The sequence below is a fragment of the Mytilus edulis genome, chromosome 13, assembly GCF_963676685.1.
Source record: "Mytilus edulis chromosome 13, xbMytEdul2.2, whole genome shotgun sequence".
Taxonomy (NCBI): domain Eukaryota; kingdom Metazoa; phylum Mollusca; class Bivalvia; order Mytilida; family Mytilidae; genus Mytilus; species Mytilus edulis.
This window is the reverse complement of record NC_092356.1, coordinates 31,013,126-31,037,892: the sequence shown is the minus strand read 5'-3', so window position 1 is coordinate 31,037,892 and position 24,767 is coordinate 31,013,126. Positions and strand designations below refer to the sequence as shown.

Genomic DNA, 24,767 nt, shown 5'->3' with positions numbered 1-24,767 from the left:
AACATTTTTTAAGTATCACCTGAGTTTAATCAATAAATATTGACTCGATAAGTTTTTATCTGCACATGCAGCTAATGTACCCGTAAACAGCAAAACAGATGTTTTTATCCTCATTGTTTTCAACACTTTAAATAACCAAGTTTTTAAAGTTATGTGATTGACACCTTGTAATGGGTCCTTGACAACTCTTAACTGCAGCAAGATGGCAGATTATCAGCATAAGAGAAGCAGGGATGTCGCTGTAACAACTGCACGTATTGTTGGTCATCACCATTCCAGTATAAGTCGTTTTGAGAATAAAAATCAGGCAATAAACGCTGTTAAAGACCTTCCGAGATAATGAAGACCCCCTATACCATTTGCTAGGGAAAATCAAGCATAATGAAGGTTGGTCAGAAGGAAACCCATTGCATACAAGACAATCCTAAAAAGAGAGTGGTGGCCATACAGGAGCCTTTTAACAAGAACTGTTCGAGATCGACTCATCGCTACTGGTTATCGTGCGATAAGACCATTTCGGAGACCTTTGCTATCGAAGAGACACACAGTTTTCCGTATCCAATGTAGTGCAGAGCTCGCCAAAGTTGGAAATAAGCATCGTGGAGGAAGATCCAATGTTCAAATGGAATTCGGTTCATCTTCATTGGCCCGATCGTAGCCCGGATTTGAACCATATCGAGCATATTTGGGACACTATTTGGCGGAAAGTGCACGAAAGGACACCCCAGTTTAAACACATCATGAAATAAACAATGCTCTTCATCAGAAATGGTTGCTGCTACCTTAGCAACAAATAAGTCGATTGATGGCAGGAATCAGAAGACGTTTAGATGCGGTTATCCGTTTGAATGGAGGCTGTGCACAAAGTACTAATGCTTTGGCGTATAACGATCAACCATGATGTGAACAGTCAGCTGAAGATTAATTTTGAAATGTCTGACATTGTTAAGTTCGACTACAGTAAAAGTTGTAAAATGCATTTTTTGTACAAAAAACACTTCATTTTGTTATTAAAATTGTGGTTTTATAAATCATTTTTTTTTTCAAACATTTTTTGGTTGTGTCAATGCCAATGTTATCATAAACTATGTTTCAATAATAATATACACATATTTTATTATATTTCATCCAAAAAATGAGGCTGATTTTTCAAGTTTTAAAAAATCAAGGTGTTGCAATACTTTTTTCCATGTGTATATATCACGAAAAGCCTACAGCTAAATTTCATTTGTCTAACTGGACAGGGCATGATATTGGTATCAATCGTATGTCCGAATTATAAATAAACAATCATTTGAATAAATGAGATGTGGTATTATTGCTAACAAGATAACTCTTCACAAGAGACAAAATGACACAGAAATTAACAACCATAGATCACTATACGGCCCTCAACAATGAGCAAATTCTATACCGCATAGTCATCTATAACCAATAGAAAAAGGTTCTTTTTCAGTATTTTACTTTCAATATATCTGTTTAAATCCCCCTCAAAGTTTACACAACACACAATAATTACATGAACGAATTTTATTGAATTATTATAAAGATATGTATATAATACACTAAATAAGCGTTTTTACAAATAACCACATCCACGAAATATAGAAGAAGACTTTGAAGCGGATACTTGTCCTAGACCGTCACATATAGCCATCTCAGTCAATTCACGTGCGTAGGTCGTATGTTTACGCAAATAGTCTTTCATTACTTCAAAGCATACTTCACACGTATTCAAGTCTGGGTGATATGGAGGTTGATATAATAAGTCTATGTGACGGTGTCCCAAAATAAATCTAAGTGTATTTTCGGCGAATCTACCGTGGTGGAAGCCACAATTGTCCATAACAACAGTGTCCCCGGGACGTAAGCAATAATTTCCAAATCGATCTAATTCCTGTAAAGCATCAGAAAAAAAGTCAACGAGATGAAATCCATTTGAAGGTCCATCTAAAACATTAAAATAATCAATTCCAAATGGCCCATGAAGGAGGTTTACCGTGTGGGTAGCATTGGAAGCATATTTTTGTACCTCTATAACCTTTTCCCCTACTGTTGCATGTCCATAAAGTCTATTTCCAGTTGTTTTTATGACAGATGATTCGTCAAAGAAATGTAAAGAATAAGGATTAATTGAAGAGATAGTATTTACATATTCGTCAAATCGTCGTTGGTTCTCAGCACTTAAAGCTTCTTTAGCACATACTTTTAACTTTTTGTGTGACATTTGGCAGTCATTTTTCAAAATTTTTGAAATTGTAGACAGACTTGGCAACCGATCATTTGTCGTTACTCCATCAGACAATAACGTACTTTGAATTTCTTTCCCATAGATTGACGGCTTGCGAAATTTATAGTATCTTATAGCCTGAACAATGTCTTCGGAACTGTTAAGCCTTGTTGCACCATGTTGATATTTTACCGGAGATACAGAACCATCTAATTGATATTTATCAATGACATTGCGAACCGTATTGTGCGAAACGGCACAGTGTTTTGAAATAAATGCACAAGTATGGTTTCCTGATAAATACATGTCTAGAATAGTCTTTCTTGTTACAACATTAGTATCCTTTCCAACTTCATAGTATCTTCCAAATGAATTTTGCTTGATCATATTACATGTACTGTGATGGAATATATACAACTGTTCAGCTTTTTACTTTGAGAACCGTTATATTTGAAAACAGGTTTTTTTCAACTTACAAGTACATGCATATTCATCATTACATGTACATGTATATTCATCGATTTATACTTTAAAAAGTACTCACATGCCATCCTTTCTACTATAAATGAACTATAATTCAATCTTATTCATTTATATACTACCAAAATGGATGATATGACAGTGACTGAATTTCTTTCTCAAATTGGAAAGGAATTTGTACAATTTTCGGATTATTTCGTTCAACATAAATTTCTGAATGTCTCTTTGTTACGCTGTATTCATATTCCGGATGACATTAATTACATTTTTGGAACTGTATTGACATAAGGAGAAAAGAGGCAAATCGAAAATGCGCTCATGGAATTGAAAAAATGTCGCCGTAAACGAAAAAGAAACTTTTGAACCTGAATCTTCAGCACTTCACAAAATTTCAGGAAGGCTTGAAGACAAACTATAGCAGAAAAAGATAGAACTGGCAGATAAAGAGCACCAACTTAGACAACTGGAAATGCCTGTAGAAGAACCACCACCCCAAGGAAATTTGAATTATAGGTAAATGTTATTATATATACTTTTTTCTTGCGCCTCAAACTATTATTTTCTGTGATTTTTTGTTGTTGTGATAGCTAAAATTTTAACTTTGTTATAATATTTTTTTCTATACTGCTATCTTATTATTAATAAGTTTGTACGACATGCATCGACTGTTTAAAGTATAAACATCATTGATTATAAAGTTTGACTTCTATAAATCTTCATAAAATAATTCTAAAACATTTTTCCCCTTGACGTATGTTGATATATGATATATACAAACCACCACAAGAAATTTAAATCAAATATCTCGTAACCTATAACTATTCTAATTTATTCTGTTGATTAACGCATGCTCTTTCAATTTAAAATTTCATGTAAGTACAAAAAAGTCACCACTTTTATTTGTCACATGCTTAAAGATTTATTCTTATTTTTAGATGCACAAACTGTCACATTAGAGGCCATAAGGCTGACAACAACAAGGGGAATAATGTTTGCAAGAATGACCGCTGTTCTACATTTCTGATTTGCGGCCAGAAAGACAAACACAAAGAGTTTCGCGAGGAGAGAAAATCTTTGCAGAAACAAATACGAAATATACGCATAGAAGTAGAGTCCCTCACAACAGAACAAAACCAGTTCTGTGAGTACAAACAAAGAAATGATGCCTTATTCATGACAGTCATGAAAGACCGATTAAGGAAAACAGATCCTGTAAAATGTTCCAAACTAAATATACTGATGCGACATCTTATGTGTCTTAAGTCGACGTATAATGGAAAAATCCCACCTGTGACACAAAATGACAGAATAGAGCTGCCCAAAATGGTCGAGAAGGCATACGAGAAGAAACGTGAATTGAATTCCGATTCTGAAAATGAAAGCTTTGTTCCCTCTTTTAAAAAGGCACGTTCCTCTGTTTATTCAAACCAAAATATCTCGCAGACGTATAGCAGTCACTGTGTGCCATACCAGAATCATCAACAATTTCAACAACACCATCCAGCTCCATACAATATGATTCCGCAATACCATACATTTAATTATACTAACGTGCCACAACAACATCAACAACAACACATATTCGACCAGTATTCTATGCAGCCTTCTTATAACCCTATATATCCAAATGCTTCAATGTCGCGTAATTCTTCTTTCAGTTTCAACCAAATGCCTCTCCAAGTCATACCACCACAGTCTCCTTACTTCTCTTACTCCACACCTGCAGATGATAATTACCACAGTAGTATAGATGAAGACCAAGAGGACAAGTCTAAGCCAACGAAGATATGGTCACCCGTTGGACTATGACATTTTAAGATAAAAGAATGTGATTATTATAAACGTTCCTGTCAATATTGTAATATTCACATGTTGCATTTTGTTAATGTGTTACTTTGCCTACCAGCTGATCATATGAAAACTCGATATTGGCAAAAAGAATACATTTGCCTATTGTATACTAATATCTGTATGCCAAGATCGTTATATATATAAACTATTATGTATTTCAATTTGTTGCATTGATTCTTCGTAGTCGTATATTAAAAGAAGGAGAAATGGTATTATTGCCAATGAGAAATCTAAGGAGACGAAAAATTAAAAACACGTTTAATTTCTTGCGTCCGAATTCGAAGCGCTTTTCTGGATTTACCTCCATCAGGAACGCTCAAAACCAAACATTTGAAATCCCAAAATGTATAAGTACCGAAACCGTTGAAGAGCTATATGTAAACAATACCTTAAATATATAGACCCCCCCCCTCTCTCAACACCTGAATATAAAGTGGTCGTCCCCAGACAAACCGATTCAAAATAAAGTTTATTACTGCAACTAAAGATAATCGTACGACCTTCAACTTAACAAGTTATCCCGATACCGTGTAGACTAGTCAGCTATAAAATGCTCCGACATGACAAATGCGAAACAGTTCAAACGAAAAAATCAACGCGAAACAAACATACATGCCTTGAGTTACATGTTATCCATTAGGAAACTAGATTAGGCAACAAAGAGTAATCAAGTAATTTGAAAACTTTAAACACCAAGCCAACTAATTATCTGGTATTCGAAGCGTTACTAAATAGTTTTCTAAAGAATTCATTGGGACACAAATGACAATAATAGACAATCAAGTAGTATAGGAGATAGTCGAGCAGTCTATCAACAAGGTTAGTAGCGAGATTTGTCAAGGTTATTGTAAATTGGGTGTAACCTATTTCGAACTGAAAATCATCCCTATACAAAATCTGTAAGGGAGCTACCATTTGATTTTTATGGAGGGGGGGGGGGGGGGGCTAGGATGAAATTTGAAAAAAATAGGCAGGACAGGAGTTTTGAGTTAAAAAAAAAGGCAGGATGAGACACTTTGCAAAAAAAAAAGGCAGGATGACAATTTAGGTAAAAAAAGTCAGGATAAACTAATAAAAAAAAAGGCAGGACCGAATAGAGTGAAAAATAAAAATGCAGGACAGAGATTACAACTAAAAATAAATGCAGGACAACATTTTTCATCCTAGCCCCCCCCCTAAAAATCAAATGGTAGCTCCCTAACTGTTTGAAAATTAAGTTGATATAACAACCCTACATAATAGACCTACATTTACAATCATTTTTAATTACTTATTTGAATGTTCCAAAATCAATCAAATACTGATATATGTACATTTAAAAGTGCACTTGCATAAGGTGGTTTTCTATTTCTACGCAGCTCTTATGAAAGATTGCAATTTCGTTCCCTTCAAGGACATCTCGTTGTTGAAACATTTCGGTAGTTTATTTTAGCAGATTATTATCTAGAATAATTTTGTATGGAAACATGAAACTTGATCATGAGATGAAGTAAAAATGATTTTCAAGGTAAAAGGTTAAATTTCATCAATTTATCAAACAGAATAATAGTGTTTTCATATGTTTACAAAATTGTTTGAATATGTACAATATATTCAGTATATGAAATGATACTAAGTAAATAGAAAACTGGAGTGAGTTAAGGAGGTAGACCTAGGTTAAGGGAAATATCTCTTAAAATCCTCAGTACGTTTGTGTCAGCCATTTTCATAAATATGTTCTAAGTTTCTAGAATACATAGATTATTTCTAATCTGTTTCATGTAAATGCTTAAAATTTATTGACAAAACTTGGCTTTTACAAACACATAACTGATTTAAAGAGTTATCTCCCGGAACCGAGGTCTACCCTCTTAACATATGCTTGTTTCACAAAGAAAATCAGTTAGAAAATAGTCAACCGAAACATCTATCTTTCACCCTACCTGCTAAAACATTGCAACATAGTCAATCTTTTTAACTCTAAACTTCCCGGCAGTTCCAGCCTTGATCTGCATACTAGTTCCAAAACGGAAACGATCCCTGTACGGAGTTTGAAAAAAATGAACAGTCGTATATCAATTTTAGTCTTAATCAGTCATCTTGGTCGAAAAAGTCTGAACTTAAAATGATGAGTCTTTCAAGAATTTAAGATATTTTTCAGATATCTTCTCGTAAATTCAGTAAATTCAGATCAGTTAGTTATGGTAAGTAGATTAAAGTATAGTCAGTATGTGTTTGTTCTGTGCAGGTAAATAACAAATACTGAACAGTCTACACATAGTCTTAACAGATCTGAATTAACTGCAAGCGTATTACCGGAACAGCAATGAACTTACCGCAGAAGATAAGTCTTGTAATTGATTGAAAGACTGAACATTATTTTAAATTTTAGTATACAGTCTTTAAAGACCTGTTCAAATAAGAATTAACCTGTTGGTTAAAAAAGATCGCATAGGGTTAATAGACTGGTAACAACGGTTGTTGAACTTCGAAATATGATTAAATCGTTCATTCTCACTCATGAATTATATATAGAAAACGTATGCCTTTTCACCTCAGTCGATCACATTTTTGTGCATTTAAGTTACTTAATAATTACCAAAGATACCAACCAGGATTATTATTTGATACCTAGACACGTGTTTCGTCTACTAGAGACTCATTAGTTACGCTTAAATCAAAATAGTTAGAAAGCCAAACAAGTATAAAGTGAAAGAACATTGGGGACCCCAAATTCCAAAAGGTTGTGCCAAATACGGCTTAGTCAATCTACGTCTGGGATAAGAAAATCCTTAGTACCGGAATTTCGAATAATTCATAATTTTGTCAACAGTAAATTTATAAAAATGACCATAAAGTCGATATTCATGTCAACACCGAAGTGCTGACTACTGAGCTGGAGATACCCTCGGGAACGGAACGTACACCAGCCCTGGATTCGAACCAGTGGTGTAAATAGTTATCAAAAGTACCAGGCTTATAATTCGAAATTAACCCGCTTTGATTGATACAGAAAACGCTGTAAAAATTCACATAGTTGCTAATTTATGGGCCAATTTTCTCTTGTGAAGAGTTGTGTCTTTAGCAATCACTCAACATCTTCTGATATGTATATATACAAGAGGAATGTTCGAAAACAACTTATCTAAGGAAAATATTACTGTCTCGTAGACATATATCCATATCTTCTAAAATTAATTTATACTAGAACACACTTGCGAAATCGGGTGCATTGAGAACTTAGTTTAAAGTATAAAAGTCACTTATATAAGTTAACTGTTGTAAGCTGAATTTTTGTAACAGATTTTATGTATGGAGAATTTCATAAAAGGTATCAAAATTCGTGGAGATTTTTCTAAACCCTCTCCTTTTTTTCCAAAGTCCGTTATTTTTTTGTTAAATTCCATTATTTTCGCGTTTGTGTATACTATGAACATACGTATACTATACATAATATAGTATGATTAACACCTCCACGCAATTTAGATATTAAATGTGTGTCTCTTTTCATTGAGAAAATATTTCTCTGTATATTTGTTTTTGTTTATTTTTGTCTATTTTTGTATTTTATTTTGTAAATGTCATAGAAAATGATAGTGGGAGTGGGGCATCCGTGTACTATGGACACATTCTTGTTGTATTTTATTTTGTAAATGTCAGCTTGTATCATTCCAGGGTAGGAATTTACACAAATAAAATTATGATTTGATTTGATTTTGATAAATAAAGTGTATTTTCTATTAACTATCAATTCCATGTTTCTATTCCACGGCGATCACTGCTATATTATGTAGAGAGTCTCTATATATTATAGTAGTATAATCATAGTATACATGCAAATAAACGCAAAAATAATTGTCCTGTCCCCGAGTACTTCTGAAAATTAAGTGTAAGTTAAAAACAAGAAGTCATGTCTATGACTTAAAAGTCAGTCGACGACGGAAGCAATATCCGGACGCTTTTCTTTTTGTTTATCTCCCAAAATAAACCAAAACTGAATAATCATAAGAATGGATGACACATGCGACTATGCATGACACCTATAGTACACAGAAGCATGGTAATTAATTATTGTGGAAGGAAGAGAAGCGACAAACAAAATGAGGTCTTCTCGTTTAATAGTATAGATTATTTCAAAGTATCACATTTTTATTTGCAGAACCTACTTTTTGAAATAAGAGTACTCCCCATAGTTTTGTATAAGTGGGTTTCGGATTGTTTTTGTTTTGATTTTCTATTCTGTGCTGTCTTGTTTTTCAATGTTTATGCCGTCTATACATGGAGAGGTCTCGTCTTTACCTATCAGATTTCATCCCGGAAAACCTTGTTTTTCATTTCAAATTTTCACGGGGCATGCACCTGACTTAATCCTCGTTTTCTATTCATTCTTATAGGGGAGTAGTGTTTCTCAATTTAAATTCTTCTGTTGTCTGTTTTGTTAGGATTGTCTGTTTCATTTGACTTTTCATTCTTTTTATAAATGGACTGATTTTATTTTAAGATTTGCACAAGTTTACGAAATGGACCCTCAGAATGTTTCCCCTTTAGTTTTTAGTAGGGCTTGTGCTGTTTAGTCTGTGCTTTTCTTTGTTTTGTTTTGTGTAATATTGTTTGTCTGTTTGTCATTTTTAGATATGGCATTGTCAGTCTATTTTCGACTTATGAATTTGAATGTCCTTTAGTATCTTTTGCCTCTCTTTTTCAACTTAAAATACTTGTTAAAAAATGGGAGATGGAATCAAACAGTTCAGTGGTTGTCTTCTGTTTATGTGGTTCTATTCATAAGTGTTTCTCGTTTCTCGTTTATTATATTGGTAAGAATGTTTGAATGGTTTAACACTAGTAATTGTTGGGGCCCTTTGTAGCTTGCTGATCGGTGTGAGCCTAGGTCCCGTTTTGAAGACCGTACCTTGACCTATTGTGGTTAGCTTTTATAAATTGTGACTTGGATAGAGAGTTGTCTCAATTGGCTCCCATACCACATCTTCTTATATCTATTTCATGGTAAATTTAGTCAAATAAAAGTTTAGAAAGTCTATAATGGACGCTAAGAAGAGATGGAAAATCCGTTGTGTTGATAATTCAACTCATTATATGCTGATTGTATATTATAATATGGCTCAACTAAGACAGCTACCCTTTGCTAACCAGTAGTTGACGCTATGTTTAACACTAATGTGAATATAAACGGCAACAGCAGATTACCGATATATAATTTTTGAATCCATTTTGACCATTCAAACCAATCGAGAGAGCAAAATGAGGATTTCAAATAGGAGCAAAATAGAAGCGTCGACGTGACTTTCAATCAAGGACTGTAACATTATCGGTTGAGCTGACACAGTAGTTTTGATCTAGAATTATCTAAAAATTTTGACAATAACAAAGTTCTTTTTATGCCCAACTTAGAGGCATGTTTTTTGGTCTGTGCTTCCATTCGTTCGTTCGTCTGTTTGGTCGCTCTTCCGTTCTTTCGTTCTTCTGTCTGTCCCGCTACAGGTTTGAGTTTTTGGTCAAGTAAGTTTTTGATGAAGTTGGAGTCCAATCAACTTGAAACTTAGTACATATGTTCCTTATGAAACGATCTTTCTAAATTTACGGTCCACTCAACATAAAAAATGGTAGTGTGAGTGAAGCATCCGTGTACTATGAACATTCTTGTTTATCTGTGTTTCAGTTGTGATTTTACTTTTGTGTTGCTACGAATTTAGATATGTCAGATGGTATGTAAATGCTAGAATATGTTGCATAATAAAGAATGCAAAATACAAATAAATTGGCTTCCAGTATAGTCACTCATGCAACAACTTACAGCATAATGGTTGTTTTTTAAGTGTTTTTAATGCTGAAATGCGTATTATATGTCAATCTATACACTTATTATTATACAAATAGCTAACTACAAAGCCAGGTTTTATCCATCATTTCTACATAAGACAATGCCTGTACCAAGTCAAAAATATGTCAATTGTTATCCTTTGAGCTTTTGATTTTGCCATTTGATTAGGGACTTTCCGTTTTGAATTTTCCTAAACGTTCGGTATTTTTGTAATTTTACTTTTTATCCAAAGAGTCACAGAAAAAACAAATGTTTTAGCAGAATGCAACTAGGTTCTCAGAGCAAAAAATCCGTCTCTTACAAATAATTCAACAGAATACTTAATCCGGCTTCGGTAAAATACTCTTAATTCTTTACTAGCAAACAACAAATCTTCTTTATAAGAAATGGAATTTATAAAATTAGTTTTACAAACGAAAATAACCTTAACATTTGATAAGGCAGTCATGTGCTAGAACAGACGCAATCAAAGAGAAGTGCTTGTGGTTGATTAAACCAGTTCAGTGACCAATACGTTAATTTTAAATCATATTTCAATTATGTGTCACCTTTTAACCTTTCAAGCTGTACCAGGTGCTGAATTAATTATTTTTCAGTCTTTATTTCATTTCATCACATAATTAGCACGATGACAAAATCATCTCTGTACTGTATAATACAAGTACATTTCTAATATTTCAAATACAACTACAGGAGACTATATCAGTTACAGTTATGATCAAATGCATAATACTCATACGGTATTTTAAAAATATATGACTAATTAGGCCGTTAGTTTTCTGGTTTGAATTGTTTTACAGTTGTAATTTTTGGGCCTTTTATAGCTGATTATGAGGTTTGGGCCTTGCCTTTTGTATAAGGCCGTAGGACGACGTATAGTTGTTAATGTCTGTGTCATATTGGTCTCTTGCGGAGAGTTGTCTCATTAGAAATTATACTATATTTTCTTATTTTAATATCATAAGGTATTTAAACAAATAAGAACCTAAAAATTCATATAAAGTCATAAATTTATTTTCCATTTTGGTAAATACTTTGCACCCTGAAAGGAAGTTATTTGTCCAATATTTGAGTTAATAGTCTGCAGTAAATCCACAGTATAACCACTATATCGGTCATCACCATACCCTACTCGCGAGTAAAGTTTAGTCACATTGATACTGCTGTTGAGTTGTTTCATACTGATGTTTGATTCCTCTAAAAACTTATTTGATATCTAAAAGAAAAAAAGAAAAATAATATTATTCTGAATTTTATTTGCCTTTACATTTTTTATGACAAAAGGAACTTAACTAGTAAATTAAAAATTGAGAAATGTAACGTTAGCAATTTAAGTAGCTGGTGTCATATTAACATGTATGTATATAGGTATGTATAGTGTCCGACTAGGATCGTGGTTTTTCGAGTTATTTGATGTGTTTTTTCGAGTGTGACTACTTTTTTTCGAGTGAATATCATCAAAAATGTAAACAAACAGACTTCCTTTTTGACAAGACTTGATATAGAAGCTTGAGATTAAGGTATTTTGGTAATTGTTTTTAACATTCTAATGCTGGCAACAATATATATTAAAAAATACAAGCATTTATTGTACAACAACAAAACTTACTATATAAATTTTTTTCGTCTTCACTAAATCTGAAGCATGTAAAATCCATTCCGTTTTCAGAAAATTAGCTAGAACTAGTATTACATCTTTTCTTCTTGATTTATTTGCCAGATTCAATTTAAGAAAAGATTTTTCTTGTCCAGTCTGACCATACATGCTTACGACGTGTATTTCAGAGTCCTTATTGTCAATGTCTGTGTCTTTGTAACAACTAAAAGTAGATCTTTTTTCGTTTGATATATGCTTTGTTAGTCTCTTTGTTCTGTGAATAGCACACCCGTTAACCACAGCTGTAAAACAAAAAAAATAAAATCGAGTTATAAATTGATATGTAATAATATGATTGCCAACATTTTTTTCTTTGCGATTTTAGTAACTGTTGACACCCAAATCTTAATTTATACCTATTCTAAATGCCAATAATAGTTTCGCCCATGTTTAATTGAATATTATACATTTATTTCCCGTGTCTGAGGGAGATATTAAGATTTGTTCACCCAAGAATATTCATAATTCACGAAGACTCTGCCCGAGGGAAATACGATTTTTCGAGTGTGAACAAATCTACATATCTCCCGAGACCAAGGGAAATTAATGTTTTATTCCATTGCCTAAGCTGTGTATACTATCTGAACTTCAAATATAAGTTTGCATACCGGCATTTTTATGACTTATCCGCTTGTTTTTATTACTAAACACGACATACATATTGATAAACATTACGGATAAACATTGATTATTTATTAAGCCTTTTTGTTTTAACATCGAAATGAATTTGAACACGATAATGATATTTACTAAAGCTATTTAGAAAATAAAAAGTTTAAGACGGTATGTACACAAACCGCGCGTAACGTCTTTTAGTCCCGACATGTCAGAAGGGAATATAATACCAAGAGGTGAATATGAAGTTTTGTTCGACGTCTCGTGAGAACGTTTCAACCAATCAATATTCATTATTCAACTTGGCATTAAGTACTCAATATTATACTATTTCTGTTACAGTGTATGTAAAGTGCGGATCCTAAAATATCATTTTGACTGTATATGCCAGAAATTTTTTATGTAGAATGATAAATAAACAGACGACTTTTTTTTAATTTTTGAAGAAAATGAAGAAAATTAGTTAAAAAGTATATGTTAAGAAACACATAATACTAATAAAACAAAGTAAGAGATGCGAACGGGTTTTTTCGCGCCTAAATCCAAATAGCTGTGAAATATATACCAAAATAGGTGAATATTTAGGACATTTCACGAACAGATCGTGCAGGTGTTTTATTACTAACAGGTAAGATGTTGTTGCAGAAAAAATATTCATTTCAACACAATTGTTAAAGTTGTATAACGTAGGATAGGTTTTGTCATTCAGTTTTTTCATATTGAACTGAATTCCACTATGATGCTTTCTTTATGCGAGTCATGTTTACTGTCGAATAATGATACTATTCTTTCATTTTCACTGTAGAGCGATTCATTAGTATTGTATATGCGGCGCATTTTCACTGTATGATATATTATTTCTTTTATCTATTACAGCGTATTTTTTTTAAGCATGGAAAGCAAGACTTAAGTTAGCGTGCATGCTTTTTTTTTGTTTTGTTACAATCATTATGATAACACCCAATTTAATTCAAATATAATAATTATATAAATACAGGTTAAACTATGCCGATTCATATTGTTTAAAGATGTCAATCTTATTTACAAAGTTTGTATAAACAATTATACAAACTAAGCAATCAAGTCAACCAAAGTTTTGCTTTAATTTAAGTTACGGAGGAAAGTTTGGTTTTAAAACACTCTAAATAAATTCAATAGAAATAACAATTATTTCAAATGTATTCCATTTTTAAAATTTCTTATGAATCGTATAGGGATCTTTATCCTTGTTTTTTTTTATCCATTTCCATATCCTTGGTTTTTTTTTTATTCATTTCCATGACACTTCACCACTAATTACGTACATCTTGATAAAGATTGAATCGTTGGTTTTCCCGTTTAAAAGGTTTTACACTGGGGCCCTTTATAACTTGCTGTTCGGTGTGAGCCAAGACTCCATGTTGAAGACCGTATTTTGATGTATAAAGGTATACTTTTATAAATTGTGACTCGTTTTGAGAGTTGTCTCATTGTCACATATGACATCTTATCTATCTGTGGCTCAACCCGAAACGAGACGGGATAAAAAGGGATAAAAAACACACTTTTTTAATATATTGTGTGGGTTGCGTTGGGGTATAAGCGTGACGCGGAATTGCCGATTTTTTTGTAAGCGTGACACGTCCTCAAATGTACTCGTCTCTATTTTACACAGACTGCACTTAAACTCCGCAATATCAATCTTTGACTTCGAAAAAATACAGAAATATCTTTTAATTTTTTTTTAAATCAAGGAAAAACGTAATTTACACGTAATTTGAAGAATACAATATGACATTTTGAGAAGCGTTTTTGTTACAAGTTTGAAAAGCTATATATTTGAAAAAGAATGAATGAGTAGTTTGTATTTCAATTTGAAAATACATTTATCATAAATTCTACAGTCATCAACTAAGTTTTTTCATTTGTTTCAAGTGCATTTATCACATAATTCTACAATAAAAATTCTTCGCATCTTCGAAAATTCCACATCAGAAATGACTGCACTAACAGTGATAATTCATCGCATCTATAGTTAAAATGGATCGCTTTCAAAAATCGATATGCTATATTATGTTGCTTTTATAACACTTATTTGAACTTTAATGCTATGTTTGTACATAATAAAGACATATCACAATGAAAATATGTAAAAACTTTCCTTCAAATCAATTAATTTGGTATTTTCAAAACGTAAACAAATACAGTTTTCCCATGATCCTTTATTCTACAATAGACATGCCCGCATATGACAGTGAAAATGAACTAGCTGGATTTGCACTTTATATACACTGTGTTATAGAAGTTATATTAGTGTATGAAATTAAGTAAATGCTATTCAGTTTAAAAGGCCATGTATAAGTTTGTGTGGCAAATAGGCTTGCTAGTGAATTATGGTCATGACCATACGCGTATGGTCCAAATACTCATATGGTCCGGAACATATATATTAACTCAATATTAAACTGTTGCATATATCCAACTTTTATGTGAAATTTGAACAACTCTCTATAAATCTAAAACTAAATGAATTTTCTTTTGCAACTTATTATTTAAATTAAATCGTTTAAATGAATGACAGATCAAAAACGAAATATGCAATAAGACCAACATTACGAAATAAATTCACAGGTGATACATCACATCAAAAACATGATTTTAAAAACATTTTAGTGGAGTAATTAATAATTGAAATTATAATTCTGTAAAAATAGATATTCAACAAATAAATGTAATTCAAGAAACTATTAATTTAAAAAAGAAAAACATTAAATTTTCATTTATATATGAATTAAAGAAATCAAATTTAAACATTTATTTATATTTTACATTTTAAATTTCAAAGATATACAAGGCTATCAAAACATCGCATGCTTTTTGTCATAATAATTCTTTTTGTACCTGCTGTTTTGCGTTCATAGCACAATAAAAGGTACAAACGATGAATTTTCACTGATATTGATTCCAACAGTTTTGCATACAAGGTCATATTAGATTGTGCGTTTTATTAAAATTAGAATTATGTAATCTTTAAAACGCAATTAATATTTTTTTGTAATTTGATAAAAACTTTTCAGTACCTTTTGTCAAAAGCAGAAAAAAAACCATAACAAAACCAATGTACTTATTCTAACAGGGATTTCATTACTGTACCTGTTTAATTTATCAATCTTCGACAATAAAATTGATATTTGTTCTTTATAACAATATACATGTATACACATCGCCTTCATTTTCCCGCCAGAATACAATTCAATCAATTATGAATAAAATCAGATGCTAGATATACAAAAGTTTTTTACTTGAATCATCCGAAGTTGCAGACTTTCATACAAGTGAGAGGTATAGCTAGCTATAACACCGGATTTAATCTAACATTTTATATACAAGGAAATACATGTAGCAAGTCCGGAATATGACGTTTATTTTCAATCCGTTAGCTTTGTGCGAGTTTTTGTTTTTGCTATTTGATAAAGGACTTTACGTTTTAAATTTTTCATTGAGTTCGATATTGCTGCTGTTTTACTTTTTTGTATGTGGTAGAACGAAGCTGCGCGGGAAAGCTATGTCCTTAAAGTTATTTGCTGATATTGTGTTATTACTCACGTAAACATGTATTGGTGTCGTAAAACTGATTTTTACATCTACATCTTCCTTTTTCACATGTGGATTCGAATCGAAATGCCGAATATATCCTACACGTGGTTTGGCATGGGATAAATTCTTTTAACGATTGAAAGGTATTGACAGCCCCTGCAAAAAATATGATAGTATTGTTTGAATACATGCTTATAATATTATTTTTTTATAATATTGAAAAGGTGGGAATGACAAATAGACTTTATCAAAAGAAAATCGTCAAATTAGTGGAGTTCCGAAAGTGTAACCTCCATCTTTTGTTAGCATTTTCTAAACAGTTTAAAATCGCTTACAAATTCACAGTCGTATGACTTTTGCATGCGTGATACTCTTTCAAGCTTGTTATGGCACCATAAATGTATAAAGCGTCTTTGTGACGTCAAACCTTTGGCAAACCTGGTCTTATATCATGACAAAAATACCCTAAACCGATACACGTTGCCATTGGATTGAAGCATAGAATGATACTGCTTTAAAAATTTCTATGTTCACGTTTTTCATATTATAGAGATCAGAGCATTAATATCAACCACTACTTAAATGAGCGTCAGCAACTCTGTTTAGTACGCAGATTTTGTTTTACATTTTACACCCGTTGTCTTACTCATGTAAGTTTAAATTTAAATTTGGTGATACGTTTCATCGGTGGTGACATATTTGAGGAACGGAGGATTTGATTTGGGTTACCACAATTGAAATATATCCGTCGTCATCTGTGAAACAGATATTCTATTACAGTCAAAAAATTAAAGCAACACATTATAAATTGCATGGGTCCAACGCGCTCTTCTGTATTAACCTTCATTAGGGAAACTCACAGTCGAATATTTGAAAGCCAATGTTGTATAAGAATCGAAACATTTGAAAAACTTTGTTACCAAACAAAAAAGAACCAGTTCGTGAAGTCGAGTTGTATTATTATTTATGAACATTATAATGCCAATAATGATGAGCTTTCATTTGTCATATGAAAATACTGATGTATAATGTAGAAATACAATAGGATAATGATTACGATTTCCTAAATCCTTTTTTTTCTAATACTAAAAAAAAAGAAGAAAGTGCATTCAATTAGACACAAAGTAAGACGTTTCAGTTGGTAGTCTTTTGTCTCCCCCCCCCCCCCCCCATATGATGAGTTTGTTCCTTCAAAAAATGCGTTTGTAAGAGTGACTTCTAAAATGAATAAAAATGTCTGCAATTAAGTAAGGTCTGAAATCAGTTGGCTTTTTTATTACAATTGCTAAACAAGCTTTAAATGATAGTACTTGGAACATTCAAGCCGTTTCATAGACCATTGCTTACTTGATCAAAACATCAATATACCTTTTGAAATATATCTTCTTCTGTTGCTTGTAATGTTTGAAATCTCACCTGTATTATTGTTTCTCTGAAAATAGTATAAAATATTATACTCATTTATGAAGTGCTGTGAAAAAAAGTTACTTATTTCAATGCTCTTTTTAATCGAGTGTACATTATTCGACATTGATGCATCTTTTGTAACCGAAACATGCATTCAGTGTACCAATATATGAAGCCTAGCTCGTATCTTTGATGAAGTTTTTATTTTATCTGATTCCGCATGCTTAAGAGTATTCGTCACAAGACGTGCAAATGTATGTTCATCACAAAATGACACATCAAGAGAAGCTCATTAATCAAGTATAGCTCAATAGGTTCCTTAATAGCAGACGGATTAGTCAGAATGAAATACAAATGTATCACAATTTCATTTAATTCAAATACTAAAAATACGATTAACAGAATTAATGATTGGTTTATTGGTTGGCATTTTACTTTCAGCAACACAGTGTATACACATTTCTGTGTCATTTTGTAATCTTGTGGAGAGTTGTCTCATTGGTAATCAAAACACATCTTTTTATAAATATTCCGAATTTTCAATGCTATTAAGAAAAAACTATTTTGAACAAGACCGACGCGCTGAATACGATTGCTAAATATGCTAGTTCACTAGAATAAAGTCCAAATGGAGATATGTCATCCAACTGAACACATTATTCTGATCAAGAGATCATGCAGTCTGGCGATCATTGCACACATGTATTACACTACATTTCTCGAAGTTGTGAAGACAATTGTTGGTTTTTTTATTAATAACAACGCTGACATTTATTGAAATAGCGAAAATTGATAGTGTCCAAGTTTGGCGTTTGGCCCAGTTGTTTCAAAGAAGATGATTTTTGTAAAACTTAAAGACGACGACAGACGACGGACACCAAGTGATGAGAAAAGCTCTATTGACCTGTGGACCAAGTGAGCTAAAATATAAATTGTAAAATGTACATACCTCTGACGAAATATCGGTCAGAAGTTGTGAATGATGATTGTTCGTTTTCTGAATAACAACGCTTACAGTTATCGAAATAGCGATAATCATAGTCACAATGAAACCACATACACACAGCACATTTCGTCTTTGTTTATTCCTTTCTATTACAATGTGTTGTGGCACGTGAATGCTTATATATTTGATATGCATTGGAAAACTTTCTTTGTCGAGGGTAAAAAGCGGCTCCAAGTCGTCTCGTGTCTGCAAAATTAATAAACTTACATATACAAATATATATCTATTTGAATAAAAATAAAAAAAATAAAAATCATTTTCATTTCAATTGAAAACATAAGTTTGAAGGTTACACTTACTTACTGCTAATCAATATGAATAAATTACAGTGGTTATTTAGATTATTTATAATTAATGTCAATGTCTTAATTTCAATTAAATTTTGCTTTCGATTTAGGAATAGTGTATGCATCACAACGAAACTGATAAAAGTGATGACGCCCAGCTTTCACAGATGATATCGGATATGTTTCTTACGTCGTAACTACAATCCTCTTCCCTTTCATGAATGTTACCTAACGAACTAGACTATTTACCGGATTTGTTATAACATGAGCAACACGACGGTTGCTACATGTGGAGCAGGATCTGCTTACCCTTCCGGAGCACCTGAGATCACCCCTAGTTTTTGGTGGGGTTCGTGTTGCTTATTCCTTAGTTTTCTATGTTGTGTCTTCTATAGTATTATTGTCTGTTTGTCTTTTTCATTTTTAGCCATGGCGTTGTCAGTTTATTTACGATATATGAGTTTGACTGTCCTTCTGGTATCTTTCGTCCCTCTTTTTCAAACATAACATGGTCAAATGTAAAATAACAAATATACTGAACTCAAAAATTCAAAAAGGAAAGTTCCTAAACAAATGGCAAAATCAAAAGCTCAAATACATCAAACGAATGGATGACAACTATTTCTGACTTGGAACAGAACGACAATATATATCATGTATTATTATTCAGTTCGTCTGGATGGATTACATTTGTTTTTAAATGAACGGTTACATGGGAACGGTTTGCAAAAAGATAATACATTATCCCACGACACATGAACTATCTATTACAGTCCACATTACTGTTGGTCACCTATATTTATTGATTGCAGTAAGTATTTTTGCATCTAGCCTCGGCCACTAAAGTCAGTCGAGAAAAAATCTCATAAAAACACTTTATTCATGACATGAAACTTCACACGAATGTGTGAGACCAAATTTGCAATTTAATTAAATAACTTTTCAGTGATATACAGAATAATGAATGCAAATTAAATTTAAATATTTCAATCTTTAAATAGAAGTGCAGTTTTTGTCAACAACATGATTTCTTTCACAGGAAACTGTTGACATGTAACATGCGATTACAGTGCACATGAAAATGGAAATTATCTTTTTTATAAGTATTCTATGTCCAACAACTATTCATGTAGATACATTTTTATCTGCATATTGTATATGTCAATCAGTAACGTGACATTATTGCAATACATTTAGCTGATTAAATTTGACAAGCAGAAAAAGATAAACAATTCTGCTTGGTTAATTTAAAATGAACACGGTTAAGCTCTTTCTACTTTATTTTTACCCCCAATCGTTTTGTTTATTCGTCTTTTTTATACTTATAAAAAACTAGTAAGGTACGTATCCGATTTGATTCTTTTATAAATATTTAACGTATGTTTATAGTGGTTAATGCATCCTCTAAATATATATTATAAAGTCAACTATGGCATATACAACCTAATCAAGCATTCGATCTTCAACAGTACATTATGTTTGTCTAAATTTCTATTCCGAATTATTAAGGGTTTTTTTTTTCGAAACAGCATAGGATACAATTGAGGTTGCGTTATCTTACTCTTGTAACACATAATAATCAAACTCCGCCTTAGTAAAATGAGATTAGCATGATTGTACCTATTTTGAGAGGTCGTGAATTTGATTGACTGCTGCTTCAAACCAAAATCGACTTGAAAATTTATTTATTTCTGCCTCTCGTCTACAAAAGCTACATTAATGGGTAAAAGTAAAAACTAATCGGCTCGCAGTCGGAATTAAATGTGTCCTGGTAGAATGACACGTCTTCATGTGAACGCGCATATCTGTCTCATTATGTCAATTTGCTACAAAGCATTGTGATTATTCAAATCGCATTAACATGTCTCCAAACTGGTATGCATGTGATATTGGCATTTCAAGCTGTTTGATACTTATCAATGAATCTATCCATCATTACTGGGTTAAAGGTTTAACTTTTTTTAAATTCCTGTTAAGTTTGTACTTATTTCAGTTTGAAGGAACCTCTTATTTCTTTACGTTATAAACGAAAATATTGACCATGTTTTCTGAAATCATTCTACAGTTCCAAGTCCCTCCGTGAAGGGTCAAACTAATGATAGTACTGGATATTCTGTCATATAGATCATCCCGTATTTAAGGAGGCTCGCGGGTAAAAAAAAAAAGCAAAAAATTAAACATTTGTTTGTTCGTAACTAATTTTATTTATTACACTATTAGTTATTACTTTATGATATGATACAAAGATTAACCAAAAAATCGATTCGGTTTGGCCCCAGATGACTTTTAAAATGTTTATATCATTGAAAAAGCTCCAAATTATCTCCCTTTGGTGCAAAAATGCTATTTTTTTTTTACATTCATTTTTTTTTACTCATCGGTGACCTATATTTTTTATTATTGTTTTCAAATAAGCTATACATTAACTAAATAATTGTAAAATTTAAGCGATTTATGTAATGAAGTTCTTTTTTTTTATTTCGATATTAACTCTTTTTCTCCTATTAGTTCAACAGAAAAAAAGTACCTTTACAAAAATGTATGCTTCTATCGAAGGCAGATTGTGAGCGTAAATGATCGATGACCCCTCTTTTTTATTTTATTTTTCTATTAGGTATAAGATAAAGTTCATTTATAGAAAAAATTAGCGAAATCTTATATTAAATTTTAAAAAATGATTTAGACCCGCGAGCCCCCTTAAGTAGTTTTAAATCAGTTATTGGTCATTTTATGTGTTGATCGTTCCTCGTGAATGTAAATCTTCAAACGCACGTCGAACAAACCGAGTTCATAGTTATTTGAATGATCAAGTTTGAAAAGTGGATCTATATATACTTCTAACATATTCTTGCAAAACGTGATGAACGAATAAAAAATTAAACCATGCAATCAAAAAATCAAAGTGAACTACTGTTGTGTTAAATTAAGTCTACCTTTTCATACCACATACAGTTACCGATTTGTAATAAATACGAATAAATCTGTTATATTCGACATTACTTTATGTTATGTCTATATCATTTAACATAATTTAGTATAAATTGCTGGGAATTTTAAAGTGAATATCATGATTTAAAACCCTAATTATCTTAAGCCCCTGAAATCTATATTTTACCAATTGTACACATGCATATACGTGGGGACGGATTTACTAACCCTCCAAGAGAACCTGAAATCCTGCGGTATTTTGTAGGGATTATTTTTGCCATGGCGTTTTAAGTTTATTTTCGACTTTAGTGTGTATAACTCTTAAGTATTGTTCGTCTCTTTTTTATTATAACCTTTTTTATAATAATTTTTATGAGGTATTTACATAAAATGTCATGCTTTATAAATAACTTTAAATTTCACAATCTTGACATAATTGCTACGTTTATGTTTTTAACCACTAATTTAGATTGAGAATGTAGCTTACAGGAAATAACATAATGAGCGTCTGAATTTTAATCCTGGTATGGTCGATGTCACTGCTGGCAGAGCCTTTCTCCCCGAAGGTATCAATAGCCCAGTAGTCAGTGCCTGTATGTTAACAAGCATTATAACTGATATGATCATAATTATAAACTGACTGTATACAAAATTTGAAGTTTCACACCAAAGGATTTTCTATCTCAAGTTTAGATTACTTTCATAGCTGTATTTAGAAAAACTTTGGGGAATGATGGATTCTCAGTGCTTTTCAAATTCATACTTTATTAGGGCTTTTTTTAACTTTATTTAATAAAGCGGCAATGATGAGTCTTTTACAGACAAAAAGCGCGTCTGGCGTACACATTTACAAACTTGGTATCTATAATGAGTTTATTGCTAGCATCTACTTCATTTATACTAGTGCATAGTTGTCTCATTGGCAATCATACTAGCCTTACTTCATTTTTTTTTTTATATACAACACATTTGTGTTCGAGTTCTACCACTATCACTGATGAATTTTATGAACAAAAAACGCGCGTCTTGCGAACAAAGATTTAATCTTGGTATCTATGATGAGTTTATCAACTCAATGCAGGATAGGACTTTGAATTGAAACTAAGATGGAACAAGGAGCGTTTCTACATCTTCATGTATAAATAAATAAATGTGTAAGGCATAGGTAAATACCAATGAGTTCAATTCAATAGACCAGAGGCAGAATATACCAAATGGACATTCAAGCTCACAAGCAAACTTACAACGCCGTGGCAAAAAAACGAAAGCAGAATAAAAGACAAACAACAGTTTACAAGACAAGACATTGACAACTAAGACAAGACATTGACAACTAAAGACTGCGCGAGACGACTAAAACCAAAAATCGAAGGGGATTTTAATTATTCCAGACGTTTAAACTTATTCTGCTCCACATGTGGCATCCGTCGTGTTCTTAAGGTAAGTGCTAATTCTCAGTGATGAAACTTAGTCGATGATGTCAAAAGAAGACAGGATTACGGTTACGGAAACTGAAAAATATCCGTCGTCATTTGTGAAACCGATACCCGTTAACTTTCACACAAATCAATTCGGAATATTTTTAACGACATTTTGGTCTGGTGTTTACCAACCACCAGCTACTTTTGTTTGATTTTCTGGTGTTATCATAGTTTTTCTTTATAAATATATACAATATGAAAAAGCAAATGTTGCAGAAATTCAGAAAACCGTTCAGTATTAGCTATAGGTAATATTGACAGCAATACAAATTGTGCCTTAAGTTTCTTTGATGTATCAACATTCATGAATTACAAAATTACAATCTTGGTATGACTTATTTTATGTTTAATGACTATTGATCTTTTTTTAACTAGATAGAAAGAACTAGTATCAGTATTAATAGTAAATAAAATGTAGATTTAAATAAATACATACATTATAAAGATATATACAATTATAGTGACTTACCTGAATACTAAAACTTAGATTCTTTTTAAATTTCATTACCGTTTTTTTCCAAAGAAAATAAATTTAATTCTTTTTAATAAAGAATCATACGTTTTCCCATTGCAAGAATAAAAATACAAGCTCTATCCTTAAATGATGCTGCAGAAATAAATAAAATTTCGATGTTATCAAATTTTTAACTGAATAGCTTTTTATTGCTGGGTTCACTGAATTAATTTAAGAAGTGAGGGAGATTTTATGAAGTTTATTTACAGACTAGTGAAGTGTAACAATAGATATTACCAATATCATTCAACAGGTAAAAATTCTTCGTTGGCCACATGGCTTCTCAACCTCAACACCTGACTAATACCTGTTGATTAAATAAAGATTTTACAGCAGACGGGAATAAAAAGAACAGACGGTAGACGGCATAGCATTTTTTTTAAAGAGTAATTATGAATATGATCCTATTTAAACTAGTAAAGAATAACAGATAGCAAATGACGGAAAATTATCTGCACGTGCACGTGAAATTTCTTTATAATTTTACAGTACCCCTATCAAATTTTATATAGATTTAATTTGTCATTTTAAAAGAACGTTACATATGCGGACGGTAAAAATGTTTATTACATAATTGTTGCATGGCATTTTAAAGTCTTGTAATTTTATACAATGTGAAAAGGATATAATACATTAACCACATAATGGGTCCACTAAAACTTATAAATAGATATCAGGAATCTAATTTGATCCACCAGACTCGTGTTCTTTTTTTAATAAAATCCACCAATAGGACTCGTGTCAAACTGTTAGATGTAGCCTTCTTATATTTTAGGGGCGTTAGACACGAAGATATGAGACTACTATATATGATTTATATAGAAGTAATTATTTGTTATTTTCACTTATTGGTGTTCTTAAAAAAAAAATTAAGTTCGATAAAACAAGGAAAAGTGTCATTATTTTAAATTTTCCAA

General features: G+C 31.9%; 2 protein-coding genes across 3 annotated transcripts; one reads left to right on the top strand and one right to left on the bottom strand.

Moving 5' to 3' along the window:
- Window positions 1-2,953: 2,953 nt before the first annotated feature.
- On the top strand, window positions 2,954-4,528 carry LOC139500860 (uncharacterized). Its single transcript, XM_071289750.1, has 2 exons — window positions 2,954-3,223; window positions 3,646-4,528. Exons 1-2 carry the CDS (start codon window positions 3,180-3,182, stop codon window positions 4,517-4,519), a joined length of 918 nt encoding a protein of 305 aa, XP_071145851.1. The 5' UTR covers window positions 2,954-3,179; the 3' UTR covers window positions 4,520-4,528.
- A 6,843-nt stretch (window positions 4,529-11,371) lies between these two features.
- On the bottom strand, window positions 11,372-24,020 carry LOC139500837 (uncharacterized). 2 transcript variants are annotated; one of them, XM_071289711.1, is made up of 6 exons: window positions 23,806-24,020; window positions 18,584-18,826; window positions 17,596-17,659; window positions 16,237-16,383; window positions 11,989-12,278; window positions 11,372-11,595 (listed from the first exon to the last, which is right to left on the bottom strand). In XM_071289711.1, the coding sequence occupies exons 1-6, from the start codon at window positions 23,839-23,841 to the stop codon at window positions 11,383-11,385; spliced, it is 993 nt and encodes a 330-aa protein (XP_071145812.1). In that variant the 5' UTR covers window positions 23,842-24,020; the 3' UTR covers window positions 11,372-11,382. The 2 variants fall into 2 exon arrangements, with proteins under 2 accessions (XP_071145812.1, XP_071145813.1); XM_071289712.1 differs by lacking the exon at window positions 23,806-24,020 and adding an exon at window positions 22,343-22,369.
- Between the last annotated feature and the right edge of the window lie 747 nt (window positions 24,021-24,767).